At 45.3% G+C, this 18,490-nt stretch overlaps 1 protein-coding gene across 1 annotated transcript; it reads left to right on the top strand.

Moving 5' to 3' along the window:
* Positions 1–2,256: 2,256 nt before the first annotated feature.
* On the top strand, positions 2,257–5,994 carry LOC144326773 (uncharacterized). The gene is made up of 2 exons (XM_077923583.1): positions 2,257–3,295; positions 4,003–5,994. Exons 1-2 carry the CDS (start codon positions 2,257–2,259, stop codon positions 5,319–5,321), a joined length of 2,358 nt encoding a protein of 785 aa, XP_077779709.1. The 3' UTR covers positions 5,322–5,994.
* The last annotated feature ends 12,496 nt before the right edge of the window (positions 5,995–18,490 follow it).

Here is an 18,490-nt window from a genome sequence, read left to right as displayed (position 1 = left end):
TTGAAATGCAGACTTGATCTCACAAGGGGCTGCTGCTCTGGGTCTCAAATGTAGACCTGCCTTATTCCTAAGAGGACCTGGGTGAGTCAAAGGATGACAGCCCTTTGGAAGAATGAGAAAGTGAAAACAAGGGAATTCTTATTGTCTAGGAGGAGGAATGTGGGTAGCAAGGAAGGGTGCAAGAGAGAGATTTCTTCCCCTGGGAGGTTAAGATGGGGTGGGCTTGGGAAGGGCGTCTCCTGCCTTTGTGTTTTGCATTAATGAAATATTTTACTAAGGGGGAGCTTGTTTTTTGTTAATTCATTTTCAATTAAAAACCTTCCGATTGGTGACAAATCAAATCTTGACAAATCATAATACAAACAGTACAGCCAATTATACAGTCCAAATTTTAAAAAATTCAGAAGGGGGCCTCCTATGTTCTGGATGTCGAGAGAAAAAATCTTTTATTTTCTGCTTTCTTCTCTCTTGTTGTTTTCCAATTTCATATTTCTGATCTTAACCATCCTTATCTCACAATCACTGGTGTATGACTCTCAATCTTGTTTAACAAAGTCCATATATCTGTTAACATGCAAGAGGCAAATTTTATGCCATGTTGTTCTCTTTCAGTTGCTTTTAAAACACAGTCCTCCCAATGGCCCCTTCTTCCGCTCCACTGCTTTTAGCTCCAAAGACTCTGGGCTCTCTTCCAAGACTCCTTCAACTGATAAACTTTATGGCACGGCGATCTTTCTGATCTCTTAACTAGCTGATGTTTCAGTAAAAAACAATGCCATGGAGCATACTTCACAATCAGTATTTATGTAGAGACTGTTTTCAGTTCCTCTAAAATCCAAGCCAGCATTTCCCAGACCCTAGGAAAGCCAGCAGAAATCCAAGAGTCACCGTCACTTTCTCCTTAATCCATATATGAGAATAATCCATTCAGACAAATCCAATTTTGTGTGAAATACCCCCCTTTTATAGTCCATCAAATAGCTCCAGCCCCCCCCCCCCCCGTAGGGGAGGCCATTATTTTTTTCTTCCTGCACATCAGCCATCTCCATTTTTTTTTTTCCTCAGCCTGAGCCGCTTTTATATCTGATCTTGTTTTGCCAGTTCTAATTGGGGATTTCAGCCGGGGACAGGGCAGCCATGTATCCAACTTTTACAGTTCCTCTTGCAATTCCTTTAGATATTTGATTCTTTCTTGTTGAGGTTCGCCATATCGTGAAATAGCAATATAAAGAATGTACAAAAACGGCTGCCGCTCACCTCATAAATCAAAGCACAAAGATGAGAGTCCTTTTCAAGTCCAAACCTTGGCATCCAGTGATTGGTTAGTTTAGCAGATCTTTTCCATCTCTTTCTTTCCAGAACACACCTGTTTCTTAGTCCGAATTCAATAATTTTTAAAAACTGGGATCTCCTGGCTCATGCCGACTGGCTGGGGAGAGTTCCCAGTTCACGCAGGGCACACCCAGCGGCCCTGACCCACATTCTGAAGCGAGCGGCAGATAACGGACGATCTGCAGATCATGGCCAGTCCCCCCTTACGCTGGGGTGTCTGCAGGGATAATTACCCCCATTATCATCCCTGATAACCTGCACGGTTGGGGTCTGATGTAATGGGGAAAGCAGCCATTTCCCACGCCCAGGAAACCAGAAGTCCATGGGGAGGGGGTTGTTTAAGGCAGACCTGCAACCCAGAGTCCACAATGGAAAGGAAAAGAGGGACAGGATGTGTATTAGGGCTTCTGCAGTTGGAGGTTGCAACATGTCCTGGAGCAAAGATCAAAGGAGTCTTAGGGGGAAGGAACGCTGCTCAATGGTAGAGTGCCTGCCTAACATTGCAGAAGAAGTTCAATCCCCAGGATCTCCATGTAGGGCTTGGGAGAGGCTTCCTGTATGAAACACTGGAGAGCTGCTGCCAGTCAGTGTAGACAGTACAGAGCTAAGTGGCCAAAGTTACTATCCTCTTGTGTATATGAGGATCATGAAGGAAAACATTCATTTCTGAGCTATTTTCCTAAAACAGTAAGATGGAGAGTGTCTAGTGTACATATGGGACACACAATGTATCCTTTGAAGGCTGAGCTGAACAGGATATTTCTTATGCTTGTAATTCTCTGTATTTCCTGTTTCTCAAGATACCTTGTTTCAAACAATCTACTTTCCTAAATAGGCAAAGGGAAAGTGGCAGCCAGTAAATGAAGCAGAAGACGCCCGTGCCACAAAGAAGGTTGCAAGGAGCCCAGTTGGACCACAGCCAGGATGATGATGTTTGATACTTGCAAGGAGCCAGACCTGTGCATTGTCTATGGGGAACCCATCAGGCAAAAGCCCATCATCCACAAGAGAACGGGGGGTCAGCAGGAAGCCCACCCAGTTGATGAGGAGGATAAACCCCTTTTTCATGGAGGAAGTTCCGGAGCCTCCTGGAAAATCACAGTACAGACAATTCCTGGTGCTGCTAAGGAGCAGGATGTGTGCATTGTGGGTGAGGAGAACATCTGGCACTACCCCAACACCTGCGAGAGAAATATGTGTTTGCAGAAAATCAGCTCAGGGGAGGGTCCAGTTTACAGCAAAGGAGACTCCAGTGTCCCAAGTAAAACTCCAGCCCAGACTGTTGTTGATGCCACAGCCAGGATGATGATGCTTGATACTTCTAGGGAGCCAGACCTGTGCATTGTCTATGGGGAACCCATCAGGCCAAAGGCCATCGTCCATAAGAGAACTGAGGGTCAGCAGGAAGCCCACCCAGTCGAGGAGGGGAAGGATGTACCCCTTCTTCGTGGAGGAAGTTGCAGATCCCCCTGGGAAATCATGTTGGAGACAGTTCCTGGTGCTGCTGAGGAGCAGGATGTGTGCATTGTAGGTGAGGAAAACATCTGGCAGAACACCAACAACTGCGTAAGAAAGGAGTGGTTGCAGGACACCCACTCAGTGGAGGGTACCGTTCACAGCAAACTAGACTCCAGTGTCCCCAGGGAACCTCCAGCCCAGACTGTTGGTGATGCTGCTAAAGGACAAGACATCTGCATTGTGTATGACCAAGGTGTCCTACAAAAGCACACAGTCCATATCAGAATTGGGTATCCTGAGGAAACACACCCAGGGGAGGATGTAGTTAAAACTATTGCTGGTGGAAGAGATTGGAAAGGCCCCAATGAATCCACCTTCCAGCCCGCTATTGATGCCACCAAGGAGCAAGACTCCTGCATTGTGCATGAGGAAATGGTTAGTCAGAAGCCCATTTTTCAAGGAACAGCCCCCAGTGAAGCCACAGCTCAGAGAGATATGGATGCTGGTAAGTAATGGGGCTCCCGGGTAATTCATATTGGGGAGGGAGGTCCCAGGTAGAATTGCTTCTTAGCTCCAGGTCTTAATGACAAGCACACAAGGCTATTTTTGAGGTCATCCCATGCTACACCAACTTACAGTAGCCCTGCTAAAAGTAATGGACATAGAACCCACTCTATGTAGGTTTTGTTTGCTGGGGAAACTGTACTCCTCTTGAGTTGTATATATTTATATATAAGCCTTGTGCATAAATTTTTCAATTTCGCTTTGTACTTTTTGTTGTTTTGTTTGTTCACAACTACTTTCCCGATGTTCGTAGTCTGCTGCTTTTGCTGTACTGTCTGCTCTTGAGCATTAGAAAAGTTTCAATGCATCAAGAATTAGAAATCTTGATCTAACCTTTTGATGGACAAACAATATAGCTATGCTTCCTAAAGCCAATGTAAGCTTCCACCCGCAGACTGAGAATATATTTGCTCTCGAGAGTAAAATCTCTACAGGTAGAAATTTGCTGGTGAATCTGAGGCAATGGCAAAACCTGACTAAGGATATTGAGCAGAGTGGAAAGAAAGGTCACCCAGGATGGCAACTTACTGCCCGCTAAGACAGCAATGGCCCAAAGGTGTATCAAAAAGACAAAACATATTACATTGAATGTCTCAGTTTCCATCTCTCTCTCTGACATCCATGTTTTCCTTCTCTCTTATCCAGCAGGTGTTTTGCAGTGGAGACAGAACAAAAGGATAACTTTGAAAAAACCACAGGATGAGATGGTGGAGCAGAACCTCCTGAGTCACGATGGACCAAGGAGGCAAAAGAGAAGCCACAGAAAACGGAAGACAGACAAATCCATCGTTTCTCAAAGTGACTTCTTCACTGAGCAAGGAGAACAACCAGAAAACAGAGATGCTTTGAGAACATCCAAAAAGGAGAAAACAATTCAAACGGCAGAATCTGGAGAAATAAGCAGTGGGAGCAGAAACAATGTAAACAGCCCCACATGCCCTACAGAGGTGAAGCGATTTACTTGTTTGGAGTGTGGAAGGAGCTTCTGCAGGAAATGGAATCTTAAAGTACATAAAAGAACCCACACAGGGGAGAAGCCGTACAAATGTTTGAGGTGCGATAAAAGCTTCACTTACGGCTCACACCTTACTAGACATCAAAGAACTCACACAGGGGAGAAGCCGTACAAATGTTTGGCGTGCGATAAAAGCTTTACTGTCAGGTCACACCTTACTAGACATCAAAGAATTCACACAGGGGAGAAGCCTTTCAAATGTTCAAAGTGTGAGAAAAGCTTTACTGCGAACTCAAACCTTACAGAACATATAAGAACTCACACAGGGGAGAAACCTTTCAAATGTTCAGTCTGTAATAAATGTTTTGCTAAGATGTCAAACCTTACTAGACATCAGAGAATTCACAGAAGGGAAAGACCCCATAAATGCTCGGTGTGTGGTAAGTGCTTCAGTCAGAAATCAAATCTTACTAAAGATCTAAAACTTCACAGGAGGAAGACATCTTTTAAGTTATCACTGGGTAGAAAAAGCTTTAGTAAGAGCTCAAATCTTCTTAGTCAACAGATAATTCGCAAAAAAAAGTATAAATGTTCAGCTTGCAGGAAAAACTATACTAAGTGGTCATACCTTACCAAACATAAAAGAATACCACAGAAAGCAAATAAACCTTACAAATGCTCAGGGTGTAGAAAATGTTTCAGCAACAGGTCAGTCCTTACTAGACATAAGAGAATCATACACAGATGGAACAAAGTCTATGTATGTTCCAAGTGCAGTCAATGTTTCCGTTCAAGGAGACTTTTTATTACACATCAAAGAACCCACACAGCACAGAAACCTTTTCAATGCTCAGAGTGTAGAAAAGCCTTTAGTCAGGAGGCAAATCTCCTTAGACATCAAAGAACTCACACAACAGAGAAACCCTACAAATGCCCGGTGTGTACAAAAAGCTTCAGTGAGAGCGCAGGTCTTTCCAGACATACAAGGTCTTGCCATACAGGGCAAGTGTGAACAATGTGCAAAGAGCTTCACCCGTAAATCAGACTTCAAGAGGCATCGAAAGCATCACACAAGGGAGACGCCCAACCAGGGTTCAAATCTCAGTGAGAGTTTAAATGATGAATCGAGACCTCATAAAGGTGAGAACGCACAGCGGATGGAAACCATGTAACTTCTTCAACTATGCTAAGAAGGTCGCATCCATACAATACTCTCAAAGCTTCCCCCTAAGGAATCCTGGGAACTTCAGTTCTTAAGGGTGCTGGCAATTGTAGGTCTATGAAGTACAAACTACTTTTCCCATCATTCTTTGGATGAAGCCATGGCAACAGTTATAAATGTATGGTGCGAATGTGATCTCAGTCTCAGCATCCATCTTTTTGGCATCACTGGAGCCACCCAGAGGCTACATTCCACAAACCTTCAAATACACACACATAATCCATGCTTTGAGTGGGTTCTTGGGTCTTTTTAGTTGCCTCAGGTTTTGTTGTCCATATGTGTGGTGTGGATTCCATGTGACATTTTAAAAAAAAAAAAACCTTAATTGAGGGCTCCTCTGCTCATACAGCAGAATTAACCATATTGGGGATAACTGAGGCGATTATTTAGGGTCTTGAGTCCATAGAGAAGGAGAGACCTGAGGAAAGACGGGAAAGTTTGAGAGGCTTCAGCGAGTTACCCATCATCCGTCTGAAATGTAAAACTGGTACTGTAGCTGCTTCTGCTTTTTAGTTTTGTTGTGAGACTACCTGAATAATAAAGTTGTGTGTATTTTAAGTTTGTACTCTTCTGTTTTCACTGGCTCCTCAGAACAAAAACGGATGCAGGTTTACAATTTAGGTTGCAGTTTCCTGCACACTTAGTCAACATCTGCTCCATGCAGTGAAAGCACTGTCATGACTTCCCCTAAAGAATTCTGGGAGCTGTAGATTATTAAGGGTGCTGAGGGGTGTTAGGGGAGGCCCCTATTCTCCTCACAGAGCTACAGCTCCCAGAGTTCCTAAGGAAGAGAGGCTGATAGTTAAACCACTCTGTCTAGACACTCAAAGAACCCTTAAACGTTTTTGTTGTTTAGTTGTGTCCGACTCTTTGTGACCCCATGGACCAGAGCACGCCAGGCACTCCTGTCTTCCACTGCCTCCCACAGTTTGGTCAAACTCATGTTAGTAGCTTTGAGAACACTGTCCAACCAGCTTGTCCTCAATCTTTCCCAACATCATGGTCTTTTCCAGGGAGTCTTCTCTTCTCGTGAGGTGGCCAAAGTATTGGAGCCTCAGCTTCATGATCTGTCCTTTCAGTGAGCACTCAGGACTGATTTCCTTCAGAATGGAGAGGTTTGATCTTCTTGCAGTCCATGGGACTCTCAAGAGTCTCCTCCAGCAACATAATTCAGAAGCATCAATTCTTCGGCGATCAGCCTTCTTTATGGTCCAGCTCTCACTTCCATACATCACTACTGGGAAAACCATAGCTTTAACTATATGGACCTATGGCGGCAAAGTGATGTCTCTGCTTTTTAAGATGTTGTCTAGGTTTTCATTGCTTTTCTTCCAAGAAGCAGGTGTCTTAATTTCATGACTGCTGTCACCATCTGCAGTGATCATGGAGCCCAAGAAAGTAAAATCTCTCACTGCCTCCATTTCTTCCCCTTCTATTTGCCAGGAGGTGATGGGACCAGTGGCCATGATCTTCGTTTTTTTGATGTTGAGCTTCAGACCATATTTTGCGCTCTCCTCTTTCACCCTCATTAAAAGGTTATTTAATTCCTCCTCACTTTCTGCCATCAAAGTTGTGCATAGCTGTCAACGTTTCCCTTTTTTTAAGGGAAATTCCCTTCTTACGAATAGGATTCCTAGCAAGAAAAGGGAAAAGTTGAGAGCTATGAAGTTGTGTCATCTGCATATCTGAGGTTATCTTAATTCCGGCTTGGGATTCATCCAGTCCAACCTTTCGCATGATGAATTCTGCATATAAGTTAAATAAACAGGGAGACAATATACAGCCTTGTACTCCTTTCCCAATTTTGAACCAATCAGATGACAGGTGCTCTGAGCCCCAAAAACCCATCCCTCATGGAAATACAGACAGAGTGGAGACAGAATTTAGTTTAAATGTTAATGGGCAAATTTTGGCCACAACTTTATTGAATACACAAATGTGACTGGTATTGACTTAGGCATTGGTATCAAAACTATAACTGGCTCCTGCCCCACCCTGCAGGAAACCTGTAAGGGTAAACAACCAGCAGGGGGATCTCCATCAGTGTATATTGACTGGTGCTCACCCCCGGGGTTCCCAGGGGTCCTGGCATGGCCCTAGCCCCTCTCCAGGCTTCGGACGAGATCCAGACCCCTGGATTCCTGTAACGGAATACCCTATTCATTGGAGGGGCAGGTGATGACCACACCTCACCTCCCCACATTCCCTAAACCAATGCTTAACTGCCACATGAGCCAATCGCTCGCCGCCAATACTGTCACTCCCGCAACCAATCTAATAAACTTTTTTCAATTCCAGCGAGCCATACATCACTACCGCCATCCGACAGGTGCACGCCATCCACCCTAAACAGGGCCGCATTTCTGAAAATAACATCTGGGTGGGGAATCAGCCTGCCACCCAGCAAGCACCTTCCCCACACTTTCTGGCTTTGTCCATAGCAGCTGGGCACACACTCCCGCGCCAAGCGCGCCTTGAAAGGAGCTGTAACCAAAAAATGGTTGGACCCTCGCTAGCTCCTCCAAGTACTTCATATTTTCTTTTCTTTTATTTATTTTGGTTTAAGGTTAATATAATGTGAGTCCATGTCCAAGCCTTTTAACAAAGGCAGGTCATTTTCGCCCAGCTGCACAACTAAGGCAGAAGGTGGGCCCCACAAGAGGCAACAGTTCATCCCAGCGCATCCTGGGCCTGGACAGCTAGGAAGCTCTCACTTGTCTTGGGAGGTGAAGCTGGAGACCCACACCAGACTCAACAGCCCGTACGCTGGCCCAGGTCATTCTCCCCCAATTGGATCACAAGTGCAGAAGGCAGTCCCCAAGCCACCGCCTTAGCTATTCCACCTGGGGAGCAAACCCGCAAACCTGGCACCACCAGCACCAAGCTCCAACCAACTGAGATATCCCTTGATCTCAAGCCAAGGAATAAAACCATACTCATGGCCAGGTAAAGTATATAGAATAAGGCAACAATTAATTAAAGGTGTACTTCACCCAAGTGTAACCCCATTAAGCACAATTAGTGCCGGCAGGTCCTAAAAATCACTAAATATAGGTCTTGAAGCTGCTGGTAAAATTGAATTAAAACCCAAACTCCTAATTCCAATAACTGATAATCCCTAAACAGTACAGTGAAAAGAGGTGGATCAACGGCCTCGTCACTGGTCGCAGAAAAACTGGAAGCCCTGGCCCCAGAGACAGGTATAATGATCTGGGAAGGCAGTAAACCTTCAGCCTGAACCAACCCTCGTGGTTGACTCAGTAAAAGGATAAAACCAACTTTGCAAGGGAATTGAATTGGCACAAAAGTTTGTACATCAAAGATCTCCCTGCCACAGTTTGTTTGCTGCCAGGGGAAGATGCTCCATTTGGGCAAAGCAGGGCAGTGCCTAACCTTCAGTCTGACTTTTGCCAAACCCCACCTGCCTACTTTCTTGCTTACAACCAGTCCAGGGGGCGGGGAGTGGCATTGCTCATCAGCTTCCACCAACTGAGTCTCAGCTGCTGCCCTTCCACAGCCCTGCAAGGAAAAGGAGGGGGACAAAACTAGAAAGTAGTTGGCTCTAGCGCCACCTGCTGTTGGACTCCCTGCCTTCTGCCCCAGTGGGCACCAGCCAAAGCTGCTTGCTGGGAACTGCAATCCCCAGCAGCCTTTGCTAATCCCACTGAAATCACCAACAGCTGGCACCATTTATCTGAGCAGATGAACAGCTGGGAGGGAGGAGGATACAGGAGGTCAGTCATAAATTCACCACCCCCACCTGCCTACAATGTGTGGGGTTTGTAGCTACCTAGAGGTGAGGGGAAAACTCAGTGGGTTCTAAATGGGGTTTTCCTGTTTCTGCTCTATGTTCCTTCCTGGAAATTGATCCTCTGGCTTCAAATTGTACTCCTGTAGTAGCTGCTATTTGGGGGCTGGTTTCTAGAGCTTCCTTGGTTCTAAAGAGATCTAGGTGAATTAAAGGAACCTTTTTTCTTCTGTCAGGGGAAAAAAGAGAGAAGCTGAAATCAGGAGATTCTCGATTGTAGAGGAAGAACTTTGGGAGACAGAGATTTATTCCCAGGATTGGGTAAGCGAAGAGAGTTGGTTTGCTGCCTCCTGCATTCAGTATTTTATAGACTACCTTTGCAGGAATGTGATTCTTTTTTTAAGGCAGATTCTTTTGTAAAAAAAAATTGTGTAAACTGCCTTCGATTCCTGGTTTGAAGAAAAAGTCAGGATAATGATGATGACAATAATAAATGCACATTGGATACATGGTGTGGTTCTGCAGCTTGAGCTTAAATAGCCTGGAGAAACTGCTTGATCATCTGCAAGAACTGCCAGCCTCTGTTAGCAGGGCAGTGTAGACAGAAGGTTGTAATGGGGGAAATAGGTGGGGTGACATTGTAGCATCTGGAGAAAGTGCCATTAACTCAGTGCTCTTCCTAATTTCTAATAGCTGTGCTGGAGATCCATGGAAGATGGAAAGCTCCTGGATCCTGTCTTGCGGGCTGAGCTGGAAGGTAGGGGGGCACCCCCATTACCATTTACTCCTGTGTTGTAAGAAAAACCTGCTCCTTTTTCCTTATGGGGTATTCTGGAGCCTGTATAGAGTCCCTAATTGGGTTCCCTATTGGTAGTCGAAAATAAGAGACCAACCAGAGTATACTGAGAAGCAAAGCGGCTAGTAAGCCTGATCTTTATTAAAGGAAATGAACTGTTGCAACAAGGTCCCCACTCACCACACGCAGGAGGAAGGAGAACCCTGAACAATGGTGCACAAGCCCTTATATAGACTTTTGAAATTGCCCACCCTGTAGCCGAAGACCACCCCCAAAAACATCATACATGCATCACAGAAGGTGGGGGTCTACAGCAGAAATCCTGTCTGCCAGGATACCGGATAATGGTCACTGATTGCTTTACCTGGGCAGCCTGGCCATTCTTTTGTAATGGTTAATACCAGGAGTAGGCAACCTAAATGAGTAGGGATTTGAACCCCAGTCTCCCAGCTCCTATTCCAACCACTACAACACCCTGCCTCCCTTCTTGAGAATAAGGAAAGCTACAGGCCAGTATAGTTAAAACTATGGTTTTTCCAGTAGTGATGTATGGAAGTGAGAGCTGGACCATAAAGAAGGCTGATCGCCAAAGAATTGATGCTTTTGACTTATGGTGCTGGAGGAGACTCTTGAGAGTCCCATGGACTGCAGGAAGATCAAACCTCTCCATTCTTAAGGAAATCAGCCCTGAGAGCTCACTGGAAGGTCAGATCCTGAAGCTGATGCTCCAATACTTTGGCCACCTCATGGGAAGGGAAGACTCCCTGGAAAAGACCCTGATGTTGGGAAAGATGGAGGGCACAAGGAGAAGGGGACGACAGAGGACGAGATGGTGGGACAGTGTTCTCGAAGCTACCAGCATGAGTCTGACCAAACTGCGGGATGCAGTGGAAGACAGGAGTGCCTGGCGTGCTCTGCTCCATGGGGGTCACGAAGAGTCAGACACGACTCAACGACTAAACAACAACAACAACAGGCCTTGGGGGAGATTGTCATTTATCCCCATATTGTTGTTGGTCTAATCTTCCTCAAGGGGCTGAGTAGGCAACTTTTTCAGGCTCTGGAGGGCCTGAGAAATGTCTCTTGCCTCTTTCAAGGCTTAATACTGAACATCTAAAGCCCCTTAAAGCAAGCATGGGGGGGGGGGGGGAACCTGTGGCACTACAACTCCCAGCATGGCCAGTAATTGGGGTGATGGGAGTTGTAGTTCACCAACATACAGAGGGCCACTGCTTCATCATCCTTTCCCTTACATACTTCAGTGTTTTCAGTGTTTTTTTCAACATAATATATCAAAACATATCATATTCATTATTTTCCCCCGCCCCTTTTTCCCCACCCCCCTCAAACCCTCCCTCCCCACTGAGACTTCCCTCAGCTCCTCTCTCTGATTTCTCAACCCATATTATTCTCTGCATGTTATAAAATTATACAAATCCTCACATTATCTGTCTACCATGTTATCAATCAATAAATTTGTAAATGTTTATTCAAAACCTGCCAAGGTTTCATTTTTAAGTAATTTGTGAAAAGTTCCCATTCTTCTTTAAAATCACAGTTGTCCTTTATCTCACAGTTTGTATGTCGGTTTAGCCAGTTCTGCATAGTTCATCAATTTTTCTTGCCACTGTTCTTTTGTCGGGGTTTCCTAATTCTTCAATCCGCCACCACAAAAACAAGCATGCCGCCCCTGCGGCCTAACCGGGGGCCCGGCAGACCGCCCTTGCAGCCTAGCCAACAAAAGCTGAAAAGGGCCACAAAAACGCAGCCTAGCGAAAGAAAGAAGGCCGCAAAAATGTGGCCTAGTGAAAGAAAAAAGGCCGCAAAAACGTGGCCTAGCGAAGGCAAGAAGGCCGCAAAAATGTGGCCTAGCGAAGGGGAAAAGGCCGCAAAAACGCGGCCTAGCGAAGGAGAGAAGGCCGCAAAAATGTGGCCTAGCGAAGGGAAAAAGGCCGCAAAAACGCAGCCTAGCGAAGGAAAGAAGGCCGCAAAAATGTGGCCTAGCGAAGGGGAAAAGGCCGCAAAAACGCGGCCTAGCGAAGGAAAGGAAACTGCAAAAACGCAGCCTAGTGAAAGAAAGAAGGCCACAAAAACACGGCCTAGCGAAGGAAAGAAGGCTGCAAAAACGCGGCCTAGCGAAGGAAAGAAGGCCGCAAAAATGTGGCCTAGTGAAAGAAAAAAGGCCGCAAAAATGTGGCCTAGTGAAGGGGGAAAGGCCGCAAAAACACGGCCTAGCGAAGGAAAGAAGGCCGCAAAAATGTGGCCTAATGAAAGAAAAAAGGCCGCAAAAACACGGCCTAGCGAAAGACAGAAGGCCGCAAAAATGTGGCCTAGCGAAGGAAAAAAGGCCGCAAAAACGCGGCCTAGTGAAAGAAAAAAGGCCGCAAAAATGCGGCCTAGCGAAGGAAAGAAGGCCACAAAAATGTGGCCTAGCGAAGGGGAAAAGGCCGCAAAAACGCGGCCTAGCGAAGGAAAGGAAACTGCAAAAACGCAGCCTAGTGAAAGAAAGAAGGCCACAAAAACACGGCCTAGCGAAGGAAAGAAGGCTGCAAAAACGCGGCCTAGCGAAGGAAAGAAGGCCGCAAAAATGTGGCCTAGTGAAGGGGAAAAGGCCGCAAAAACACGGCCTAGTGAAGGGGGAAAGGCCGCAAAAACACGGCCTAGCGAAGGAAAGAAGGCCGCAAAAATGTGGCCTAGCGAAGGAAAAAAGGCCGCAAAAATGTGGCCTAGTGAAGGAAAGAAGGCCGCAAAAACGCGGCCTAGCGAAGGAAAGAAGGCCACAAAAACACGGCCTAGCGAAAGATAGAAGGCCGCAAAAATGTGGCCTAGCGAAGGAAAAAAGGCCGCAAAAACGCGGCCTAGTGAAAGAAAAAAGGCCGCAAAAATGCGGCCTAGCGAAGGAAAGGTCGCAAAAATGTGGCCTAGTGAAGGAAAAAAGGCCGCAAAAATGTGGCCTAGTGAAGGGGAAAAGGCCGCAAAAACACGGCCTAGTGAAGGAAAGAAGGCCGCAAAAATGCGGCCTAGCCTCGTGGAGGGGCCAAGCCACCACCACCACCACCCCCGATCCAGGCAAAATGCGTAGGCCGGTTACTTACCTCAATCCGGCCACCTGGACACACTCCTGATGATCCTGATCCTGGAAGGAAGAACGGCAAAAGAAGCTTGGGCCCACCCCCGGCCGGCCATCCATTGTCCTCCCTGGCGAAGGGCGGGTCAAAGGCCTGCCCAAGCAGGTGAGTGGCACCTGCCCAGGTGAGCCCCACTTGGTGCCACAAACCCCGCCCACCTGTGGGGAAGGGATGGCGGATATTCTTCCATCCTTGTGCTATCAAGACTCTTGCCGCTGTTGTTGCATACATAAATAAATTCTTTGTTTTCTTTGGCAGGTCTTGTCCTACAATCCCTAACAAAAATGCTTCTGCTTTTTTAACAAATGTCCTTTTAAACATTTTCTTCAATTCATTATATATCATTTTCCCCAAAAAATTTAACTTCTCTACATTCCCACCACATAGGATAAAAAGTCCCTTCTTTTTCTTTACCTTTCCAACATGTATTTGACCCGGTTTTGTACATTTTTGCTATCTGTACTGGTGTTATATACCATCTATACATCGTTTTCATATAATTTTCTTTCAAAAGAAAACAGTCTGTAAATTTTAAATCTGTTTTCCACAATTTTTCCCAATCCTCAAATTGTATGCTATGTCCTATAACTTGTGTCCATTTGATCATGACTGATTTTACCTCCTCATCTTTTGTTCCCCATACTATACAGTATGGGCAGAATACTATACAGTATGCACTCTTCAGCAGCTTCACTTCTTCTATGACTTCCTTTTGAAGTTTGGAAGTGGCATAACTAAATCCTTTCTTATTATCTTCTTTGAACATCTCGTGTAATTGCCTGTAATGTAACCAACTCTGAAAATGATCTTTTATTTCCTCATAATCTTTTAGTTTCCATTTTCCTTCTTGGTCCTTTAATAAATCTCTGTATGTAAGCCACTTCCCCTTTTTACCAAGTGGTTTGAGCAACAAAGCTTCAATTGGTGAGTGCCACCAAGGTGTTTTTTGTTCAATGCTTTGATGTTTTCACATTCTGTAGAATTCTACGTGCCATATTTTATCTGGACAATCGGGATGAATTTCAGGAACCAAAAAGTCATATTGAAAAATACAGCTTTCGAACCCATCTGGCCCCCAAAATGGCAACTAGGCATTCCATTTTGTCGACTGTAACCCTGGCTTAAGGAGCCATTTGGCTACCTGGCTTAGATATATTGAGTTTTCAAAGTGTTGGTGCTGACCTTTAAAGCCCTAAATGGCCTTGGCCCAGTATACCTGAAGGAGCGTCTCCACTCCCATCGTTCAGCCTGGACACTGAGGTCCTCCTCCAAGGGTCTTCTGCTGGTTCCCTCCCTGCGAGAAGTAATGCTACATGGAACCAGGCAGAGAGCCTTTTTGGTGGTGGCACCCGCCCTGTGGAATGCCCTCCCACCAGGTGTCAAGGAGATAAAGAACCACACAACTTTTAGAAGACATCTGAAGGCAGTCCTGTATCGGGAATTTTTTATGTTTGGCGTTTTACTGTTTTTGCATGTGCTGTAAGCCACCCAGAGTGGCTAGGGAAACCCAGCCAGATGGGTGGGTATAAATTATAAAATTATTATTATTTATAAAACTGATCTGGTTGGCCCCTGTGAGAACAGGATGCCGGACTAGGTGGGCCATTGGCTTGGTCCAGTAGGGCTGTTTTTAACGGATGTCTTTCTGATGTTTCAGGCGTCTATGGAGAAGGAGGAGGCTGTAAATACCTTTGAGGCAGGCCAGGCTCAGGCAGCTGTGAAACGGAGGCAGCCATGGCAGGAAAAGGAACAAGAAGTTGACAATGAGGAGGCCAGATGTCTGAGTAAGGAGAAGCTCTGCTTTCTGAGCCTGCATTTTTGATGCCCCCCAGTTTCTGTCTTCTTTTTAATATATATATTTTAATGAAATATTCTGTTTTACAATTTAGAGTATTCATTTAAACAACCTTAAAATATCAATGACTTCTCTTCTTCTCTTTCCATGGTTCATTTTGCATAGCATAAATCCCTGCATGTTTTATATAAACTAAACCATTCAGCATTCCATTATTACATCCATCAAAACTTATTTACACAGTTGAATTTATCTTAATGCTGCCCATGTTTTCAAGCGTGCAGAATTCCCCCCCATATATTCAATAAACATTTTCCAATCTTCTTTAAACAAATATTCTTCTTGTTCTCTTATTCTATAAGTTAGATCTGCAAGCTGCACATATTCCATCAGCTTAAGTTGCCCTTCTTCTTTTGTTGGGACCTCACTCGTTTTCCATTTTGGGGCTAACGAAACACGAGCCACCGTGGTGGCATACATAAATAACCTTTTTTGACACCTGGGAATTTCCATCTGAATTATCCCCCCAAAAAAGGACTCTTGCCTTTTTTGGAAAGGTGCTTTTAAACATTTTTTTCAATTCATTATAAATTATTTCCCAATATTCTTTGACCCTTTTACATCATCAAAAGGGTAAAAGAGGGAGCCCCACAGTTCCTAGCCCTGCCTTTTAGTTTCACATCTATTGCTGTTAGTGCTTGTGTAATGGGGTAGTTTTGTTGGCAAATTTACCGTATTTTCAGCTCTATAGGACGCATCGGACGATAAGACGCACCTAGTTTGGGGGGGAGGAAACAAGAAGAAGAAAATTCTGAACCCCAGAAGCCAGAACAGCAAGAGGGATCTGGCTTCTGGGATAACCTCTTGCTGTTCTGGCTTCGGGGACAGCCTTTGAAGCCACTGCAAGGCAGTGGGGTGAAGGCACCCTGCTGCCCTGTGGAGGCTTTGCACACCTAACCCCAAGCTAAAACAGGGAGACGGAGCGCTGCACAGTGCTCAGTCTCCCTGAACTGCCTTTGGGCTTAGACGCACAGCCTGCATTCGCTCCATAAGACACACACACATTTTCCCTTAGTTTTTAGAAAGGAAAACGTGCGTCCTATAGAGCGAAAAATACGGTACTTTGCAGGCTCCCATAAACATCTGGTTGATCACTGTTGGTACAGTGGTGCCTCGCAAGACGAAAAGAATCCGTTCCGCAAGTCTCTTCGTCTTGCGGTTTTTTCGTCTTGCGAAGCAAGCCCATTAGCGGATTAGCGCTATTAGCGGCTTAGCGGATCAGCTGATAAGCGGCTTAGCAGATCAGCTGTTAAGCGGCTTAGCGGATCAGTTGTTAAGCGGCTTAGTGGATCAGCTGTTAAGCGGCTTAGCGGATCAGCTGATAAGCGGCTTAGCGGCTTGGGGGGAAGGGGGGGAGGGGAAAAAACCCTGCAGGAACTCGCAAGACATTTTCGTCTTGCGAAGCAAGCCCATAGGAAATTCGTTTTGCGAAGCACCTCCAAAACGGAAAACCCTTTCGTCTAGCGGGTTTTCCGTCTTGTGAGGCATTCGTCTTGCGGGGCACCACTGTACAAGATTCTGGACCAGATGGGCTTTTAGTCTCACCCAGCAGGGCTCACCTTAAAGCATTACAGTCCAGGAAAACCAAACAAAAATCTCCAGCAGCTGGGTCCTTCAGAGGGGATGCAATGTTTTCTTGTAGGAAAGGTTCCCAAAGCATTCACCTTATGACAATGGGTTTCACTGAATCATTGGTGAGCTCAACCCCTGGAGTTTGGGGACAGGGAACATTGCAAATTTGGAATACTAGAGCAGGTGGGTGAAGTGGACAGCTAAGTTTTCCCACCAGCCTTTCCAGAGGTCAGAATATGACTCACGATGGGGGAAGAGAGAGCAAACTGAGGTCTTGCTTGTCATTTTGGGTCTTTCTCTTTATTCCAACAGGTGATGTGCAGGTAGTTGAGAATGAGGTAGAACCATGTGCGATTCTGCCAGGACTTAAGCATGAAGATGTAAAAGGGAACTTGAAACACAAGAGAGTTCCTACAAGAGAGAGACCCCATAAATGTGAACAGTGTGGGACAAGCTTCAATTGGAAGTCAAACCTTATTGCACATCGAAGACTCCATGCAGGGGTGAAGCCATATACACACTCCAGGGGTGGAAAGAGTTTCTGTTGTACATCAAAAGTTGCCAGAAGTCAAGGAATTTGCACAGGAGAGATGCTCTATAAATGTGACGTGTGTGAAAAGAGCTTCAAGAGGAAGTCAAACTTGACTGCACATCGAAGAATCCACACTAGAGAGACATTTCATAAATGCTCAGACTGTGACCACAGCTTCAGTAACAGCACAAACCTTACTGCACATCAGAGAACCCATACAGAGAAAAAGCTAGACAGTGGCACCAGTTATGCTTCTCAAGCAAGCTCTATTGAACATAAAACAATCCGCACTGAAGAGAGACCTTATAAATGCTCAGCATGTGAACATAGCTGCAGTAGCAGCACAAACCTTATTGCACATTGGAGAGCCCACATAGAGAAGGCAGGTTGTGGCATAAGCTCTGTTCCTCCATCAGACTTTGTTGGAGATGACACAACCCGCTCTGTAAAGAAACATTTTATATGCTCCAAATGTCAGACGTGTTTCATGTCTCCCTTAAGCCTTGGAATACATCAGCTGGGTCACAAAGAGCAGGTACCGTAGAATTTTTCAGAACTTGTTTGCTAAATCAAAGGAAATAAAGGAATTCACACAGGAAATGCTTGGAGTGTGGGGAAAAGTGTACACCTTCTTTCACACCAAAGTGACGTGCAGCGTAAATTAATAATGCAGAGTTTTAAAGAATAAAAGCTTTACTGAATTAAAATAAACTTCTTCATAAACAACATGGTTCCAAACAGTTTGAATGAGATTACATACTGACTCTGCTCAAAACTGAAACAGTTTCTCACTGAAATTTTACAGAGAGCACAAAAGAGAAACTGACTGCTAAGTCACATGTCAGAGTGACTCAACACTTAGCAGTTAGTCCTGAATAACTTTAGTAGGCCCAAATGACTGTGCAGTCCCAGCACTTCCCAGCCTGCTTTGCTGCTTCTGCTCTCATGTGTCTTTGTCACATGACACAAAGAACCCACAGAGGGGAGAAATTATAATGAGAGAATATCCCAATGCCTGTAGCTTGTGAGATGGGGTTCTGCCTTAAGGTTTCTGAGCCTTTGAATACAGTCACAATGCCCTGCTACATTTAACTGGTTATCTTATGTGTAATTGCCTGCCTTTCGTGGGCACATGGGATATTTTGATTATTTAAAACTACATAAAAACTATACTTGCGAAGTACATGTTCTCCCCCCCTCAAGTTCTGGGCACTGTGGTTTGTTAAGGGCTGCTGGGAATCGTAAAGGTAAAAGGTACCCCTGCCCATTCGGGCCAGTCTTGCCAGACTCTAGGGTTGTGCGCTCATCTCACTCTATAGGCCGGGGGC

Source organism: Podarcis muralis, chromosome 2 (genome assembly GCF_964188315.1).
Source record: "Podarcis muralis chromosome 2, rPodMur119.hap1.1, whole genome shotgun sequence".
Classification (NCBI taxonomy): Eukaryota; Metazoa; Chordata; class Lepidosauria; order Squamata; family Lacertidae; genus Podarcis; species Podarcis muralis.
The sequence above is the reverse complement of the archived record's forward strand: the minus strand, read 5'-3'. Positions and strand labels throughout refer to the sequence as shown.

Excerpts from the sequence above, each read along its gene's own strand:
- LOC144326773 (XM_077923583.1), top strand. The coding sequence starts at position 2,257 with ATGATGATGTTTGATACTTGCAAGGAGCCAGACCTGTGCATTGTCTAT. Across the intron at positions 3,296-4,002 it reads TCAGAGAGATATGGATGCTG|GTGTTTTGCAGTGGAGACAG; the intron begins GTAAGTAATGGG and ends CTTATCCAGCAG.